Source organism: Sapajus apella, unplaced genomic scaffold (assembly GCF_009761245.1).
Source record: "Sapajus apella isolate SASKATOON/1434 unplaced genomic scaffold, GSC_monkey_1.0 scaffold89, whole genome shotgun sequence".
NCBI classification, from domain to species: domain Eukaryota; kingdom Metazoa; phylum Chordata; class Mammalia; order Primates; family Cebidae; genus Sapajus; species Sapajus apella.
The window spans coordinates 5,941,753-5,957,406 of NW_022437029.1; the positions used below are offsets into that span (position 1 = coordinate 5,941,753).

Below are 15,654 nucleotides of genomic sequence, written 5' to 3' on the forward strand. Positions count from 1 at the left end.
TCTTAATAAAGCAAATGTTCTGTTTTACATTTTAAACTCATATCTTACTAAGAAGAGGAATTCACACGCCTATAGATGTAAAGATATGAACAACAGGTGAATTCGGTTTACCCTGGAATATCTGGGAATGCTAATAGCCTCAATAATGGCTCAAGAGACTTGTAAAAAGTACAATTTAGGAGTGTGTAATGCATTTCTTCTCTCAAGGCCCTCTTCTTCTTCCATTCTCCCACTGGTCACTCATGCAGGTAGAAGTAGCGAGTAATGCTCTCAAACACTCTTTTCATATTGCAAGTATACTCAAGAACCTGCAGGTACTCCTGTTGTTTCTGAGCTCAACAATGTGCCACCTCTGGCCACAAGCTCTTCATTTCCTCTTCCTCATTCCAATCACCTAAGTTCTAGTTACACTTCCCCCCAGCCAAACCCAGATGCTAGCTTTCTCACACTCAACCTTGTGCTGCCTTAAACATGCGACAACACGCTAATCTGGAATGGTTTTCTACTTCCCTCCATCCATGTAAGTCCTCTGACCTTTCCTCAACCAAAATAAAATAAAACCCAACAAAACAACACCAAACTTCACTCTTCGCTTCAAAAAGTTCATGACTGAACAAGGTACTGTGTTTATTCTCATGCAACTTCTCTTGCATTTGCCTCATCAAAATCCTCTCTGCACCACCACTCCATCCAATGGCCCTGGGTGGCTGATCATCATAGAATCCATCTGCTCCCTTGTCCTCTGCTCCAGGCTGGGTTGTCCAATGGGAGGCACTGCCAGGAGGTCAGAGGGTGGTCATATACCTGCCCCTCCAGGTGAGGCTTCCGGGGCAGCTGTGCTCCTCCCTGTGGGAGCAGCTCTTCTCAGCTGGCCTGCCTCATGCCTCTGCACACCTTCAGCCATCACTGTGTAAGAATATCTTAGGTTGTTTTATTTATGGTTGTGCTTTCTCCTGTTGCGGTGAGGACTGGATATTTCATGTTCTTTCTAAGTCCACCCAGAGCTAATTGGAATCGCCATGGAGTCTACGGTCTATAAACACCGAATGGGTAGAGGGTCTATTGTCCCTTAAGGTTTTTCTAGTCTGGATTAAATCAGCTTCTACAACAGAGATTAATGTCTTTAAAGACTTAGAATTCTGGTTCATTATGTACATATTATCTTCTTAGAATATTTGCTTAGGTGTTTTAAAATGGCTTAAAATTTTAACTCACATATTAAAAAGTAAAATGCAGGAAGCCTTGTCCCTCAAAATTGACCAAAGTCTCTAGGAAAGTAAGTCCTGGCCTCACCTCATCCCCCATTAATCTCTGTTGTAGAAGCTGATTTAATCCAGACTAGGAAAATCTTAGGGGACAATAGATTAAATATCTTTACTTTCTCACTTACCTGGAAGGACTCTATTTTAGTTAAGACTAAGCTACCTGGGAAACAAAAATAGGACATTGGGGCTAATGTTCTCATGAATGAAAGGAGCACAAAGAACAAACCGGGCTCTCTATCCATGTATATTTCTACTTCTCTGAGTAAGTGACTTGATTGATGTCAGAGAATCTCACACCAGATTATAACAATAAGACTTTTAAATGTTCAGAATGTTTATGTTCAAAGCATTAGACTGATAGAAAATCTGACCTATTTCTTGAATGACTAGATGAAGCCACTGCAGTGGAAACCAACATACGAAACAGCAGGCGGCACATTTTCATCCTGACCCCTCAGATCACACACAGCAAGGAGTTTGCCTATGAGCAGGAAATCGCCCTGCACAGTGCCCTCATCCTGAACGACTCCAAGGTGATTCTTATTGAGATGGAGGATGCGAACGAACTGGGTGGGCTGCAGGCTGAGGCACTTCAGGACTCTCTCCAGCATCTGATGAAAGTGCAGGGGACCATCAAGTGGAGTGTGGACCTCACTGCCAATAAACAATCCCTGAGTTCCAAATTCTGGAAGCATGTGAGGTACCAAATGCCTGTGCCAAGCAAAATTCCCAGAAAGGCCTCCAGTTTGACTTCCTTGGCTGCCCAGAAGCAATAGTGCCTGCTGTGATGTGCAAAGACCTCTGAGTTTGAGGCTCTCCTAACTCCTGCTAACTGGCTCATGCCTCTGCACTTAAGTGTGAGAAGTAGGAATGTCAAAGGGATTCAGGCCTCAGGTTTCATCTGGTAACTTTGCTTCCATTTCCCTGGTTCTAGGTGGATAAGAAATGCCCAGAAATTTTTCTCTTCAATCGTCCCCCAGCCTCCAGCCTGCGTTTTCTTCCCTTTTCCCTCTTGCTTGCATCTCTCCACTGTGGTGTCGGATATTTTCACTACTCTCTTTTCCTCTCTCTCGGTCTTGTTTCATTTCTCCTCATTCTTTGTCAATAAGCTACCTTCTGAATATCAAACTAATCATTTGATAGTAGATTTTCATGTCATTTTCAAGAACATTCTGATTTCCTCAGGCAGAATACATATATATATACACACACATATATATATATATATATGTATATATATACACATATATATACATATATATATACACATATATATACATATATATATACACACACACACACATATATATATATATATACATGTATATATATAGATAGATAGATAGATATAAATTCTGGCATGTTGGGAACAAAATTTACTATATATATAAAAAATAAAGAGATATATAAATTTATATGTATTTAGTATCTATTCATATTTATATGATATATTTAATAATATACATAAATTTATTATACGTGTCATATATCATATATTAATATATGTTAATATTATTTATTAATATATGATAAATATGTATATTTATATATAGTATATGTAAGGCTCAGGCTGGAATGCAGTGGCTGATTTCAGCTCATTGCAGCCTCTGCCTCCTGTGTTCAAGCGATTCTCCTGTCTCAGCCTCCCAAGTAGCTGGGACTACAGGTGCATTGCTATCTTTTTTATGCCTGGCTAATTTTCTTTGTTTTTTTAGCAGAGATGAGGCTTTAACTTGTCTGTCAGGCTGGTCTCGAACTCCTGACCTCAAATGATCCACCTGCCTTGGCCTCCCAAAGTGCTGGGATTACAGGCATGAATCACCACGCCTGACCTATTATATTTTATTTGAGTGGCTGCTCAGTCTCGTCATCTCAATATTACTAATTTTGTTGGAATAACTTATCCCCATTGCCATTATGATCAAGCTTTTTTTCAATTCTAAAATTTATTTTATATACTTTTATTCTATTTAGAAATATTATTTTCTCCCTACAAAAGTGATAGAAGCATATTATGGAAGAAAATAAAATATGAAAGAAGAAAATAACAAAAATCACTCACAAATCCATCATCTTAAGATTTAAATTTTCTTTTTAAAAAAAAAAATTTATGGCCGGACGCGGTGGCTCACGCTTGTAATCCCAGCACTTTGGGATGCCAAGGCAGGTGGATCACCAGAGGTCAGGATCATCAGCCTGGCCAACATGGTGAAATTCTGTTCCTACTAAGAAATACAAAAGTTAGCCAGGCATGGTGGCACATGCCTGTAATCCCAGCTACTCAGGAGGCTGAGGCACGAGAATCACTGGAACCCAGGAGGCAGAGGTTGCAGTGAACCAAGATCATACCGCTGCCCTATAGCCTGGGTGACAGTGAGATCGTTTCAAAATAAAAAATCATTTTTACACATATGATTTTTACAGCTGAGGTAATACCATGTGGAGTTTGGCATTTTTCTACTTAATATCATAATAAAAACATGTGACATGTCATTGAAACATTTTAAATTTAAAAATATTCATAGTGTTTTATCTCCCAGTTGTACTACAGGGATGCAACTTAAATATCCTGATAAATAATTCTGCATCAACCCTATCAGTATATCATCTATTTCCTGCTTTTAAAATGTCTTTTAAATTTGAGACCACTGTGTTGTAACATTTCTGTGAAGGTAGTAGGGCATTTTGACAAAACCGTTTTGGCAAATGGAGTTAATTTGCAGTCAGGGACACTTTAGTCAGAGGACTGAAAGGAAGCACACACCCTTGGGGGCTGCAAGACTGGATCAGAGCCACCGTGATAGCCTCCTGTCCCCTCAGATAGGAATCCTGTTGGTGCCTCAACTTTGGTAAGTAGATGGAGAGCTTATCTCAGTTGAATCGCTTAATCAAGTATATGATTCTGTATTTCACTGACAACCTGTCAACAGTCCAGAGTTCAGCTGAGTTTTATTTCAGCTGTAAAACATCATCTTGAACTTTCTGTCATTCAATAACTTTCAGAATCCTCACTAAGAGAAATCATATCTCCAGAAGGTTTCTTATGGTTACTCATCTGTCTAGGTACCTATACCTTTAGTCTGCACCCCCAGATTGGGTTGCTAGATAAAATACAGGAAACCTGTATTAAAATATCAGGACACCTCGTTTGTAGGGACACGGATGAATCTGGAAACCATCATTCTTAGTAAACTGACACAAGAACAGAAAATCAAACACCACATGTTCTCACTCAGGCGGATGTTGAACAATGAGAACACAGGGACATCGGGAGGGGAGCATCACACACTGGGTGGGGTCCTTTGGGGGTGCCAAGAGAGGGACAGCGGGGGGCAGGTGGGGAGGTCGGGGAGGGATAACATGGGGAGAAATGCCAGATGTAGGTGACGGGGGCAATGGAGGCAGCAAACCACATTGCCATGTGTGTACCTATGCAATAATCCTGCATGATCTACACATGTACCCCAGAACCTAAAGTACAACAAAAAAAAAAAAAAAAAAAAAGAAAAAAGAAAAAAGAAAAACAATATCAGGACACCTATTGAGGTTGAATTCAGACAGCGAACTTTCATCTGAAGGCCCAAAATTCGTTTTGTCTGGGCATTTTGTAGTTTTATTTGCTAAATCTGGCTACCTTACTTCTGTAGATTACCATTTAGTTTTGTTGAATTACTAAAATATTGGTCAATGAAAAAGGTGTTGTATGGCTAACTGGTTGATATCACAGTATTTGGAATCAACAAGCCATCCTCTCTAGGCCTACCAGCTGTGTGTTCTTGAGAAAATACTTACCTTCTCCAAAGTTTAGTTTCTTTAAGTAAAATAACTAGTAATATGTAACACTTTGGATTTCTGTCTTAACTTCATGGTCTTAACTTGAAGTTTCTGTGCTAATCAAATTAAAAAAAATTTGGACCAGAGTAAGAATTCAATAAATGTCAATAGTTATTATTATGAAACTTCACTATACTTCTTTTAATGTTTATTATGTTCTCTGACTTCTCTCAATGAGGACCACTAAAGAATAAATTATCCCCAGTCTCAATCTCAGGAATAGATGTGTCTTTATCCTTGCTTCTTCATCCATCTAGAATGGCAAGTGTGTTTTTGATTTACGGATACAGGAAATTTTGGGATTGATTTGTTTTCTTCTTTATATTAGCTACTTGAAAGCACAGAGCTAAATTTGTTTTTTTTCTACAACAGGAACATAGAACATCATTACATGGAATTTGTAATGATCTCTTTCTTGGCTTCAGTTTGCCCCATATTTCTTATTTTAAAATATGTTTTAACCTTGTATATTATAAGCTCCTTTGCAAGTATTCAATATTTACATTGTCTGAATGTATGCCGAGTGCCTCTCTGGGAGGGATGGGGAGAAGAGTGTGATGGGAGCCGTGTATATAGCCCAGGAAGAAACACTTCTTGCTAACCCTGATGGGGTTTAGAGCCAATTGTGAAAATATGTGGGAAGACAGAAGCACTTCAGAGACCTCAGATAGGGCTGGCCTGGGGAAAACTGAAGTTGCTGAGCTCTTTTCTCCATTACCCCTTTTCTTAAACTTACAAACTACTTCCCAAGTCACCTGAGCTCCCTGGGCTCAGTTTCTGCAACTGATAAATAGGAGGATGGACAAGCTGGGCCCCAAGGGCTTTCTCAGCTGCAGTGGCTCAGGATTCAGGGCTGTACACTCATAATGAGGTCAAGAAACCACCAGAAGACCTGGATACTCACACCAGCACCACCACTGACCTTATTTCCTCCTCTGTACCGTGAGAGTTATATATACTTCTCCTGCTATACAAGGCGGCGTGAATAAAACAAATGTAGCCAAAACTTGTTGAATGTCTGCCACACAATCATGGTGAAAATGACTGTGAATTGTAAGAAAAATATCAATTATTTATAATTGAATCAAGTTTGTGTTGCATACAATAAAACATTGATCCTAAGTGTTCGGTTTGATGATTTCTGACTGTTGAACACACTGTGTAATTTTCAGCCAAAACAAGACAGATATTATTTCCATCACCCCAGAAAGTTCCATTGTGCTACCAGGCAAATACTGTTTTGATTTCTATCTCCATGGATTAGTTTTGTCATATCTTTATATTCATATCAGTAAAGTTATATGGTATTGAGTCTAGCTACTTCTACTCAATAATATTTTTAAGATTCATCTGTGTTTTGCATGAGTCAGTAGTTCGTTGCTTTGTATTTCCTGTTACTGAACATATGGGTTGTTTCCTGTTTATTGGTATTATGAATATGGCTCCTATGAACATACTTGTGGACATACGTTTTTTATTTCATTTTGGTTGACACTTAAGAGTGGTCATAAGGTAGGTGCATATTAAACTTTCAGAGAAACTCATGAATTGTTTCACAAACTAATTATACTACTTTACATTCCCACCACTTGTGTATGAGAGCTCTGTTGCTTCATTGTCTCACCAGTAATTGGTATTATCAAGTTTCTTTATATTTTAATCATTTTCATGGGTGTTAGATGAGTATCACGACGGTCTTAACTTGAAGTTTCCCAGCTAATGATGTTGAGCCCTTTTCATGTTTTCATTGGCCATTCATATATTTTTTTAGTGAAGGCAAAATCTTTTGCCCTATTTAAATCTTATTTCTTTTTATATTGTTGATGTGTAGGACTTATATATATATATTGTGGATACACGTTGTTTGCCAGATAGATGTAAAATGAGAATGTTTCCAGCTTATCTATTCATTTTTAAGTGATGTCATTGTTTAGTAGATACTTTAAATTTTGGTGACATCTAATTAATCAATTTATCTCACATATAGCTAGTGTTTTTTGTGTCCTAGCTAATAATATATTTTTTTGCCTGTCCAAGGGCATGAAAATAGTCTTCTATGTATTTTTATGAAATATCTATAGTTCTAGCTTTTATATTTAGGTTCGTGGTCCATTGTGAATTAATACTTGTATACAGAAAAAGGCAAGGATGAGATTCTTTTTTCTGCTTATTTTGTAGAGATACTCTGCTGTTACAGTAATGTTTGTAAAGGACTGTTTCCCCATTGAATTGACATGGTACTTTGGCAAAAAATCAATTGACTATATGTGTGGATTTATTAGTCTATTAGATCTATTAGGGTTTTTTTGGTGTGTAGATTTCAAAGGTTGGTCTACATATAATTATGCTCTCTGTTAAAACCAGTAGTTTTAATTATTCCTTCCTAGTCTTTATGCCTTCTAATTTTATTTTTATTTCTTCACTTGTTCCAAAGCAGTTGTCCCAGGTGGGAGCCAAAATCTTTATCTCATCACTAATCTTAGGAAAAAGCAAGATGTTTCACTATTATGAAGTTACTTGTAGGTTTTTTATAGATGTTCTTTAACAGATTAAGAAAGATAATTTTTATTCGCTGTTTTCTGATCGTTATTAATTCAGAAAGGCTGTTGAATTTTGTCAGATGCTTTTATTTGCATTCATTGAGATAATTACATACTTTTTTTTCTGTTTATTATATGGTGAATTATCTTGATTGGGTAAAAAGAGTGAAAATCATTGTCTCATTAAAACTTTCGCCTGTCAGCTATGGGTTTCCTTCTTCCTTTTTGTTTAATAACAGTTCTGCCACACAATAAAAATCTGGAAACACACATTCTCCTTTGGCCTCCTTAAAAAAAAAAATATTGACTTCAATTGCACTCCTCTCTATTACTTCCCAAAGTGAATCCCCATCCTTCCGGGAAAGCAGAAAGCCTGGGGCGCACTTGTGTCCTTGAGACGCGGCGCCTGTCTCACCTTCGGCTCCCCTGGGAGACCCCTTTTCCCTCCCCCAGCCCTCCTCTCCTCTTCCCTTGAAGAGCCGGGCGACAGCTGCAGCCAAGCATCCTTTCTCCTGGCATTCTCTGCTATGCGCCGCGGCCAGCAGGGTGCGTGGGAGCGGCTCGGGCGCGCCCCCTCCCGGCCCTGCAGGTCACCTGGCCACCGCCCGGGATTTCCCGGGACCCGCGCGGCGCCGCTGGCGAGGAAGGGCCAGAGGACTGGGGTCCACGCCGTCCGTGGGAGAAGAGCGAAGCGCGGGTTTTCTAGCTGCCCCAGTTGGACCGCGCGATACAGTAGCTCCGGTAACTCCAGGCGCCGCGCCTGGGTGGAGGAGCCGGTCCTGGGGCACTCTGCGAGAAGCACCCCGACCGGAGGGGCCCCAGACCGGGAGTACCTCAAGTCAGGGAGCAGTCTACGCCCGGGAGCGCCCCAGACTGAGAGCGCCCCAGACCGCGACGCGCCTGGAGCCGGAGCATCGCCTGACCGCGAACCGTGCCCACCTGCAGCCTCCACTGAGCTGGGTTCGCAGCCAGGAGCTGCCAGGCGCCTGACATTCTTCTTTCATTTTGTTTGTACTTTTTCCTTCTTCTTTTTTGCTTTTGTTTTCGTAACCCTCTCTGGGTGCCTTATCTCTTTAATCACACCTCTCTTTCGCGTCCCACAGTAGTCAGGAGGTGGGATCGCTGCTTTTCACCTACTTTCTGAACTTGGCCTCCGCAGTCGCGACCTGGCGTGAAGGAGGAGCTGCCGCCCCCGCCCCAGCCTCGGGGACGCCGCTCTGAAGGTAAGGGTGGGTGCTGCTGCCACCGGCACCCCCTCCTCACCCTCCAGGGGAAGGGAACATTCCTAAAATAAGATCAGTTGAGAGAGAGAGAGAAAGAGAGAAAACGAATGAATAATTGATGAGACAGCATTCCGTCTTTCTCTGAAAGTATAGTTTTAGAAATTAAAATATCCCCGATTATTTTCTGGAGAGGTGAGAACGACGGAAATAAATGATAATAATAGTTGTCATTTTTTAAATGCTTACTATGTGCCTGACAATATAGAAAATTTTTAGATATCTTATTTTCACTTAATCCTCCTAAGGGCCACATGAAGTAGGAACCATTATTATGCTTTAGTAAAAGGGAGGAGGAACTTAGCTATTTATCCGAGAGCTTCCAGCTACTAAGTAGTAGATCCCAGACTCACACCTACTTTTTTCTGATTCCAGATTCTTTGTGTTTATTCTGCCCGGCCTTCAGAAGTTAAAATGCTGAGCAAGTTGCATCGCAGTTATCAGATAAATTAATGAGGGGACAATTGCAGCCAGATATAGAGATCCAAGATTATTGTATTAATTTCCCTGATTTCTCTTGCTCTATTCTCAAGACTTTTGCAAATACCCATTTTGTGTCATACACGGTGATGCTATTGGAAGCACACCTTTCAACCTCAGGGCCTTGGATGGGCTGGGGGGGTAAATTTGGGGAATTGGGTTTGTGCAAGTTCTGGGGGCAGTGTGTTCCCTCTCCCAGCACAAATACACATCCAAAGGCAAAGAACAACTGGTCAGGGAACACAGATTGAAAAGGCAGGGTCCCTGCCCTCAGGGACCTCACCGGAGAGTGGGAGCTAGTGCAGGAGTGAGTGATGGAGATGCCTGCGGAGTGATGGAGATGGGCTTGCACAAAAGCATGTGCCATTTGGGGCCGTTGCAGTTGGAGAGCTTCTTTGAAAAGGCAAATATTGAGTCAAGTTGCAAGGACCGTAGGGACCTGGTGGCTGGGAGAAGTGGGGAGGGTGGCTCAGGTGGCAGGATTAGCACAGGCATAGGCAGATTTGGGGGGAAGCATAAGGCTGATAACAACAGACACGTGTGTGACAAGGACTATGAGGTGGCATTGATTTTCTTGGCCTTACAGATGAGAAGCCAAATTCCACACAAATTCTTTCTTTGTTAGAATTTAAGTGTGTGTGCGTGTGATGGCCAAGATCATTTTCTCCATTCTGCATTTGGTTGTTTTATCATCATGCAGGCTGAGTAAAAAGACTATGCATGGAACACTGCAGAGGAAAAATTAGATTTAAGAAAACATTGGTGTTATGATTTTCATCCGGGCACTTTGTCTCAGGAGGTGCTTGATTCTATGTGTTGCTAATGAGTGACTTATATTGAGGTGTCTACATTGATTCATGTGTGTCCCTGTGACTAGCTGTAATCTGGGGCTGGCCATTTCACTTCCTTGAGTCTTGGATTCCTCATTGGAAAGAGCTTTGAAATGTCTCTTTCCCTGTACATTATGTGTTTCTGTGAATTGCTTCTTCCCATTAGTTGCTAAAACACACTTTCCAAGATATCATGATTTAAAAAGCTTTTCAAAAATGCACTATGCAGATGTGGCAATGGATCAGATGATCACCTAGATTCCAAATTGTATATATTTTATGGATTTAATTCATTCAATAATTTGACAAATAACAAACAAGCAGGCATAAAGTGAAAATACGTCAGTTAGTGATAAGTGCTGTGAATAGACAAAGTAAAGGTGGGAGGGTAGAGGGATACTGGTGTGTGTGAACGTGTATGTGTTTGCACTTGGGCAAGCCTGCTGTGGTAGACTTTCAGCAGAGTGCTCAGGGAGGACCTGTGCATTATAACCTCATGTCAACAAACCATAAGGAAAATACAGGACTATTTAAGTGACAATAGAGAAGTAATTAGTAGCTCTTTGAGGAAAGAAAGTTTAGTCACACCCCATCTTCATGTCGAACAAGAAAATTAATTGTTTGTGGATAAAAAACATTAAACATAAAAACAAAACAGAACAATATTGAGCCATAAAATTGAAGACAATATATAAGCATCTATTTGACCACCAAGAGGAAAGGATATTCTACACTTAAAAGTAATGAAAAAATCATGGCTGGGCACGGTGGCTTATACCTGTAATCAGGCAAAAGAATGATGGGTTTGACTACATCAATATAAATATTTTCATCTATTAGCATAACAAAAGAGAGAAAGTAAACAAGTTAGACAAACATCTGAGAACTGGACAAAAGACAAGAGATGGTTCATAAACTTGAAAATAAAATGACTGATAATAAGTGATTAATATATGCCTCATTTATACCCAAATAAACGCAAATTCAGAAAACAACGAGATAACATTTTTCTATTTTGGCTGTCTAATTAGATTTTAAAAGTAAAGTGGCTCAGTGATCTCCTGGGTGTGGTTGATAGATACTGTCTTGTGCTATTGAGTGGGAGAATATGAATTATTGCAGCACTGCTGGAATGCAGTTTGGGAGCATGCATTTGCCAGGTTTAAATGTAGCCTTCAATTCAATCACTGTTCTGCCATCAAGTAACAGCCAGGAAATAATAAGAAATGTTGACAACATTTAAGTGGTATTCACGATTCACCAGACACTTGCAATAGTAACTCATTTAACCTTCACGTCAGCTCCAGGAGATGGTAATATTATCCCTTTCTGTGGATAAGGAAATTGAGGCACAGAGCAGGTAAGTCAGTTGCCCACAGTTGTTCAACTGGTAGAGGGTAGAATGGAGATTCAAATCCAGCCAGGCTGGCACCTGAGTTCATGTTGCAAAAAAACTGAGCCATCCTGCCTTACCCGTGAAGACGATCATAGGATTATCTCATAATACAATGCATCTGGTAAATGATAATATATTCACATGAAGTAATATTAGGTGACAATTAGGATGGTTTTAACAAAGACTTTTGTGACACAGGAAAAATGCTTATTATATCATATTAATTGGAAATGCAGGATATGCAATCATTTAAACATCTTAATTATGTTACAACATTTATAAAAAGTACAAGAAAACATGCTAAAATATTATGCATGTTGGGAATATTTTCTTCTTCCAGTCTTCATTTTGTAAATGTCCTACATTGTGTGTAAATTGCTTTAGAAATCACAAAAATAATTAAAAAAGAAAGAAACAAGAGTTATGGAAGAGCATAAATATTGATATTAAATGTAACAATAAAAAACCCTTAAAATTCTTCCATGTAAGACACTTAATATTTATATTCTTCTATATCTATTTTATTGATACTTGCTAGAGTACCCTTTACACTTATCAGAATAGTTTTTTTTTCTGGAAATGAATTTATTATTTAATATAACCTTAATCTCTTAAATTCACACGTAAAACTTAAGTACATTAAAAATTTTATATACACACACCCACATTTGCAGAATGCTGTGCAAATACCAACTATTTTTTGTATACTGGGATCCTATTCTTCGTATACTGAAATCTTAATATGTTTCATATTGAAACTCAGAGTTAGTTTGCTGACTCGTCTTCTAATTTTAACTTTGTATCTTGGTAGATATCGAATTTTTTTTAAGTGATGCTTTTTTATAAGGTTATATCAGCCTTAACCAGAGTAGTGATGTAAAGGAAATAACATTTTTTATTCTACCCAAGATAAAAGAAAAGGCAGAGTTAATAACAACTGTGTGGGGAGGTAGTGGGGGAGGTTTCAAACCATAGAACTGGTCTAATTTGATTATGCACAGTTGGTACTTTCCATTCATACTTGTCTCTTTTGTCTTTACATTATTGATTATTATCTCTTGGAAATTCCACCAAATATTTGATGGTTTTCCCATAAGTATGGACATGAATGTTTTGGCAGCTTAGCCATTAAGCTTTATCCTGGGTTTAGGCATTGACAACCCTCTTTTTTTTTTTTAGGATGGAAGGTGAGTAGTCATTGGTGAGAGGAAATTACTCTGGGCTGAGAGGCTGCCATGAACTCAGGAAGCCTGCATAAGCCTTAGATGGTTTAATCACTGGATAATTCCGGAGGCAGGCCTTCTTATTATCTCTGGTTTGATAATGAGCAAATAGGCTCTAAGATTTGCCCAAAGTTGCACAGCTTGTCAGGACTCAAACTGGAGTGGCAGCCCAGGTTTGTGTGTTTCTGAAACCAGACTCTGCCATCAGGCTGTGCTCCCTGCACTCAGGATGGTTAAACAAGGAACATGGTGTTATTTTTGCAGTATTTAGACTCTGAATGGTCTCCACTGTGGGCGATCCTTCCTCCAATGGGCTCTCAAAGTTGTAATCAGAAGTGCGAAGGCAAGGTTGTAGTAAGCAAATTTAATGCAGCTCCTTGTTCCACGGGTCATGCTCAATGTAAAGGAGGAGTCTGGAGTATAGGAGACTGTCATTTTATTTTTCCATTTCCCTAAAGTAAACTCACATGGGCAGCCACAGACACACGCACACACATACAAACACCTATGCTTCAGTGACACATGTTAGCGAGTGCTGGGGGTATGCTAGGAGTCATGCTGGATTTTAGTGACACAATGAAGAACAAAATAGACTTAGTTCCTAGACTTATGAAACCTATGTTCTGAGCAAGGAAGATGGAGTTTTAAAAATTCAAACCCTGAATGAAGATCTCATTACAAGTCATGATGAGCATTTTGATGTGAAAACACACGCACATTCTCTTACATGGGCAGAACTGCCATACATAGCTCAGCATGTCACACATTTTTTATTCATAGAATGGTAATATTTTTAGCAGTACTATTGTTCTCAACTTTGACCTTGGAGGCAGGATTTAATAGACCAGGGAAGAAATTCATCAGGTTCTGTTGTGTCAGAAAAATGAATTATTAAGGATGTCTTCCAGAAGCAAAAATTCATTGTCTTGAAATTTTATTAATTTTATATGGCTGAAAGTTCTGAGAATTGGTTACTATATTAAGGAATATGAAAATCTTCTAGGTTGGTTTTTCAAAAAATATGTGTGCCGGAGGATTTTTAAACCTTCATAAGATAGGTATGCTTTTGCCTGAAAGCTTTGGCTGAATCTGTTTCATTCTGTTTTCTAGAGAAGCCATTTGAAGCAGAATCCAAAACATGAATTGTAGAGAATTAACATTGACCCTTTGGGTGCTTATATTTGTAAGCACCACAGGTAAGTGATCATAAATACTCACAAACATATCTTATTAGTAATTGAGAAATGATGTCCAAGTTTTTTCTTTTAATATGAAGGTGGTACTGAAGATGCTGAATTTATTAAGATTAGTGACCTAATTTATTAAGATTAGTGACATTGCCAACCATTTGGTATCCCAGACATAGAGATAAGAGCCATAGGAATGGGATCAAGTAAAAAAGATGTACATGGTGTTATCAGAAAAGAAAAGATTCTGCAGTCCAAGTTGATGTAGTGAGAGCAGAGTGAAAAACTTGCATCTTGAAGTAAATTACATTTGTCTGAGGTGAAAATTTCTTTCATGTTATTTGAAATTGAGGAGGTGATAGCCATCTTTGTTATTGGGTTTTAGAAAGTTTGAAACACACTCTCTCCTCCCTGAGAGGAGGCAAATATTCATCTCATTATTTAAGTAATAATGAGAAATGTAAATGAAAAAATATATTAGAGAGGTTAAAAAAAATAAAATGAGAAGGAATATACAAAAAAGAGTCTGGCCAGACCAGGGAGTTCAAGTAGGCTTCACAGTAGATGTCAAATATCAATTTTAATTTATTAGCAGTGATTGTCTAGAGTTCTTTTTTTTATTGAGAAGGATTCCAAGACTCCATTCTTTCGAGTTCCATGATTGAATAGCAAAGCATTCCTTAGGCTTTGGGAAAGAAAATGGGAGCACAAATATTAATTTGCCTTGATGTATTATCTGGGAGAGGGAAGCACATGGGCCTGTGTTCCCTGCTTTGAGAATTACTGCTGAAGAGATAGCTGAATTAAGCTTTTGGTAATTTCAAATGACACAGGTCCAATCTCAGGGTATATTTATTTATGTGGATCCAATTATTATTGAGATACCTGCAATACAATCCTACCCAGATGGTAAAGGAATGAGGTAGATATTTGTTTTTTGATATGCAATGATCTGTCAGAAATGAGTGAGTGGAAAAGCAAGGTGAAGGAAAATGTGTCATGGGTCCCATGTTCTGTGGACATACACTAACAGCCTTGCACCTTGTTACAATGAGAGCGTGCTTCAGGCACAGAAACAGCCATGTAGTCTATTGTGCAAGGTTGCCAAATTCGTTGCTGTCTGCCCTGGAGAGCACTTTTCATGAATGGTTCCCTCTAGGAAGACATGACAATGTTCTACATATAGGATTCACTGAACCTAGTCGAGTTTAAGTGACAAAATCTTATGATTGTTCAAACTGAAGACAGTTTCAAACACAGACTTTATTGTTGTTGGCCCTGCTGGGTTCTTATATTGTGTTCATAGAAAAATAGGAGTGCCTATTTTGGCACTTGGAACTCCGCACACCTTGAACTCCTCTCATTTATCCCAACAAGGACCATTTCCAACAAGCATTATGGTAATCAACAAAGTCTCTAATGGTAAACACATAAGTAGATATCCAAAGCTACTAGCTGCCCAGGGGATGGGATGTGGACTTTTGACTATCAATCTCCCACTTCTGGAGAGTGTGTAATTCAGATTCGGTTTTCTCAAATGATAATATTTCCAGAGACCACACATCCATCCAAACACAGTCATGTGTTTATAGAAGCTTTTTAAGATCTGCCAAAACCTG

The 15,654-nt window shown here is 39.1% G+C and overlaps 2 protein-coding genes across 8 annotated transcripts in view; both read left to right on the forward strand.

Annotated features, from left to right (window-relative positions):
* The window catches only part of IL1RL1 (interleukin 1 receptor like 1), a 35,455-nt gene extending 32,968 nt beyond the window's left edge, over positions 1–2,487 (forward strand). For both annotated transcript variants that reach the window (XM_032255549.1, XM_032255548.1), the window contains exon 11: positions 1,656–2,487. In XM_032255549.1, the coding sequence (XP_032111440.1) occupies positions 1,656–2,041 (386 nt within the window). In that variant the 3' untranslated portion in view covers positions 2,042–2,487. The remainder of the gene's footprint in view (positions 1–1,655) is intronic.
* The window catches only part of IL18R1 (interleukin 18 receptor 1), a 55,329-nt gene that overhangs the window by 5,841 nt on the left and 33,834 nt on the right, over positions 1–15,654 (forward strand). The window contains exons 1-3 of one of the 6 annotated variants that reach the window (XM_032255554.1): positions 8,213–8,862; positions 12,805–12,812; positions 13,959–14,044. In XM_032255554.1, the coding sequence (XP_032111445.1) occupies positions 13,987–14,044 (58 nt within the window). In that variant the 5' untranslated portion in view covers positions 8,213–8,862; positions 12,805–12,812; positions 13,959–13,986. Of the gene's footprint in view, positions 1–8,204; positions 14,045–15,654 lie in introns of those variants that run through there. The other 5 variants (XM_032255556.1, XM_032255553.1, XM_032255550.1 and 2 more) reach the window with 5 other exon arrangements.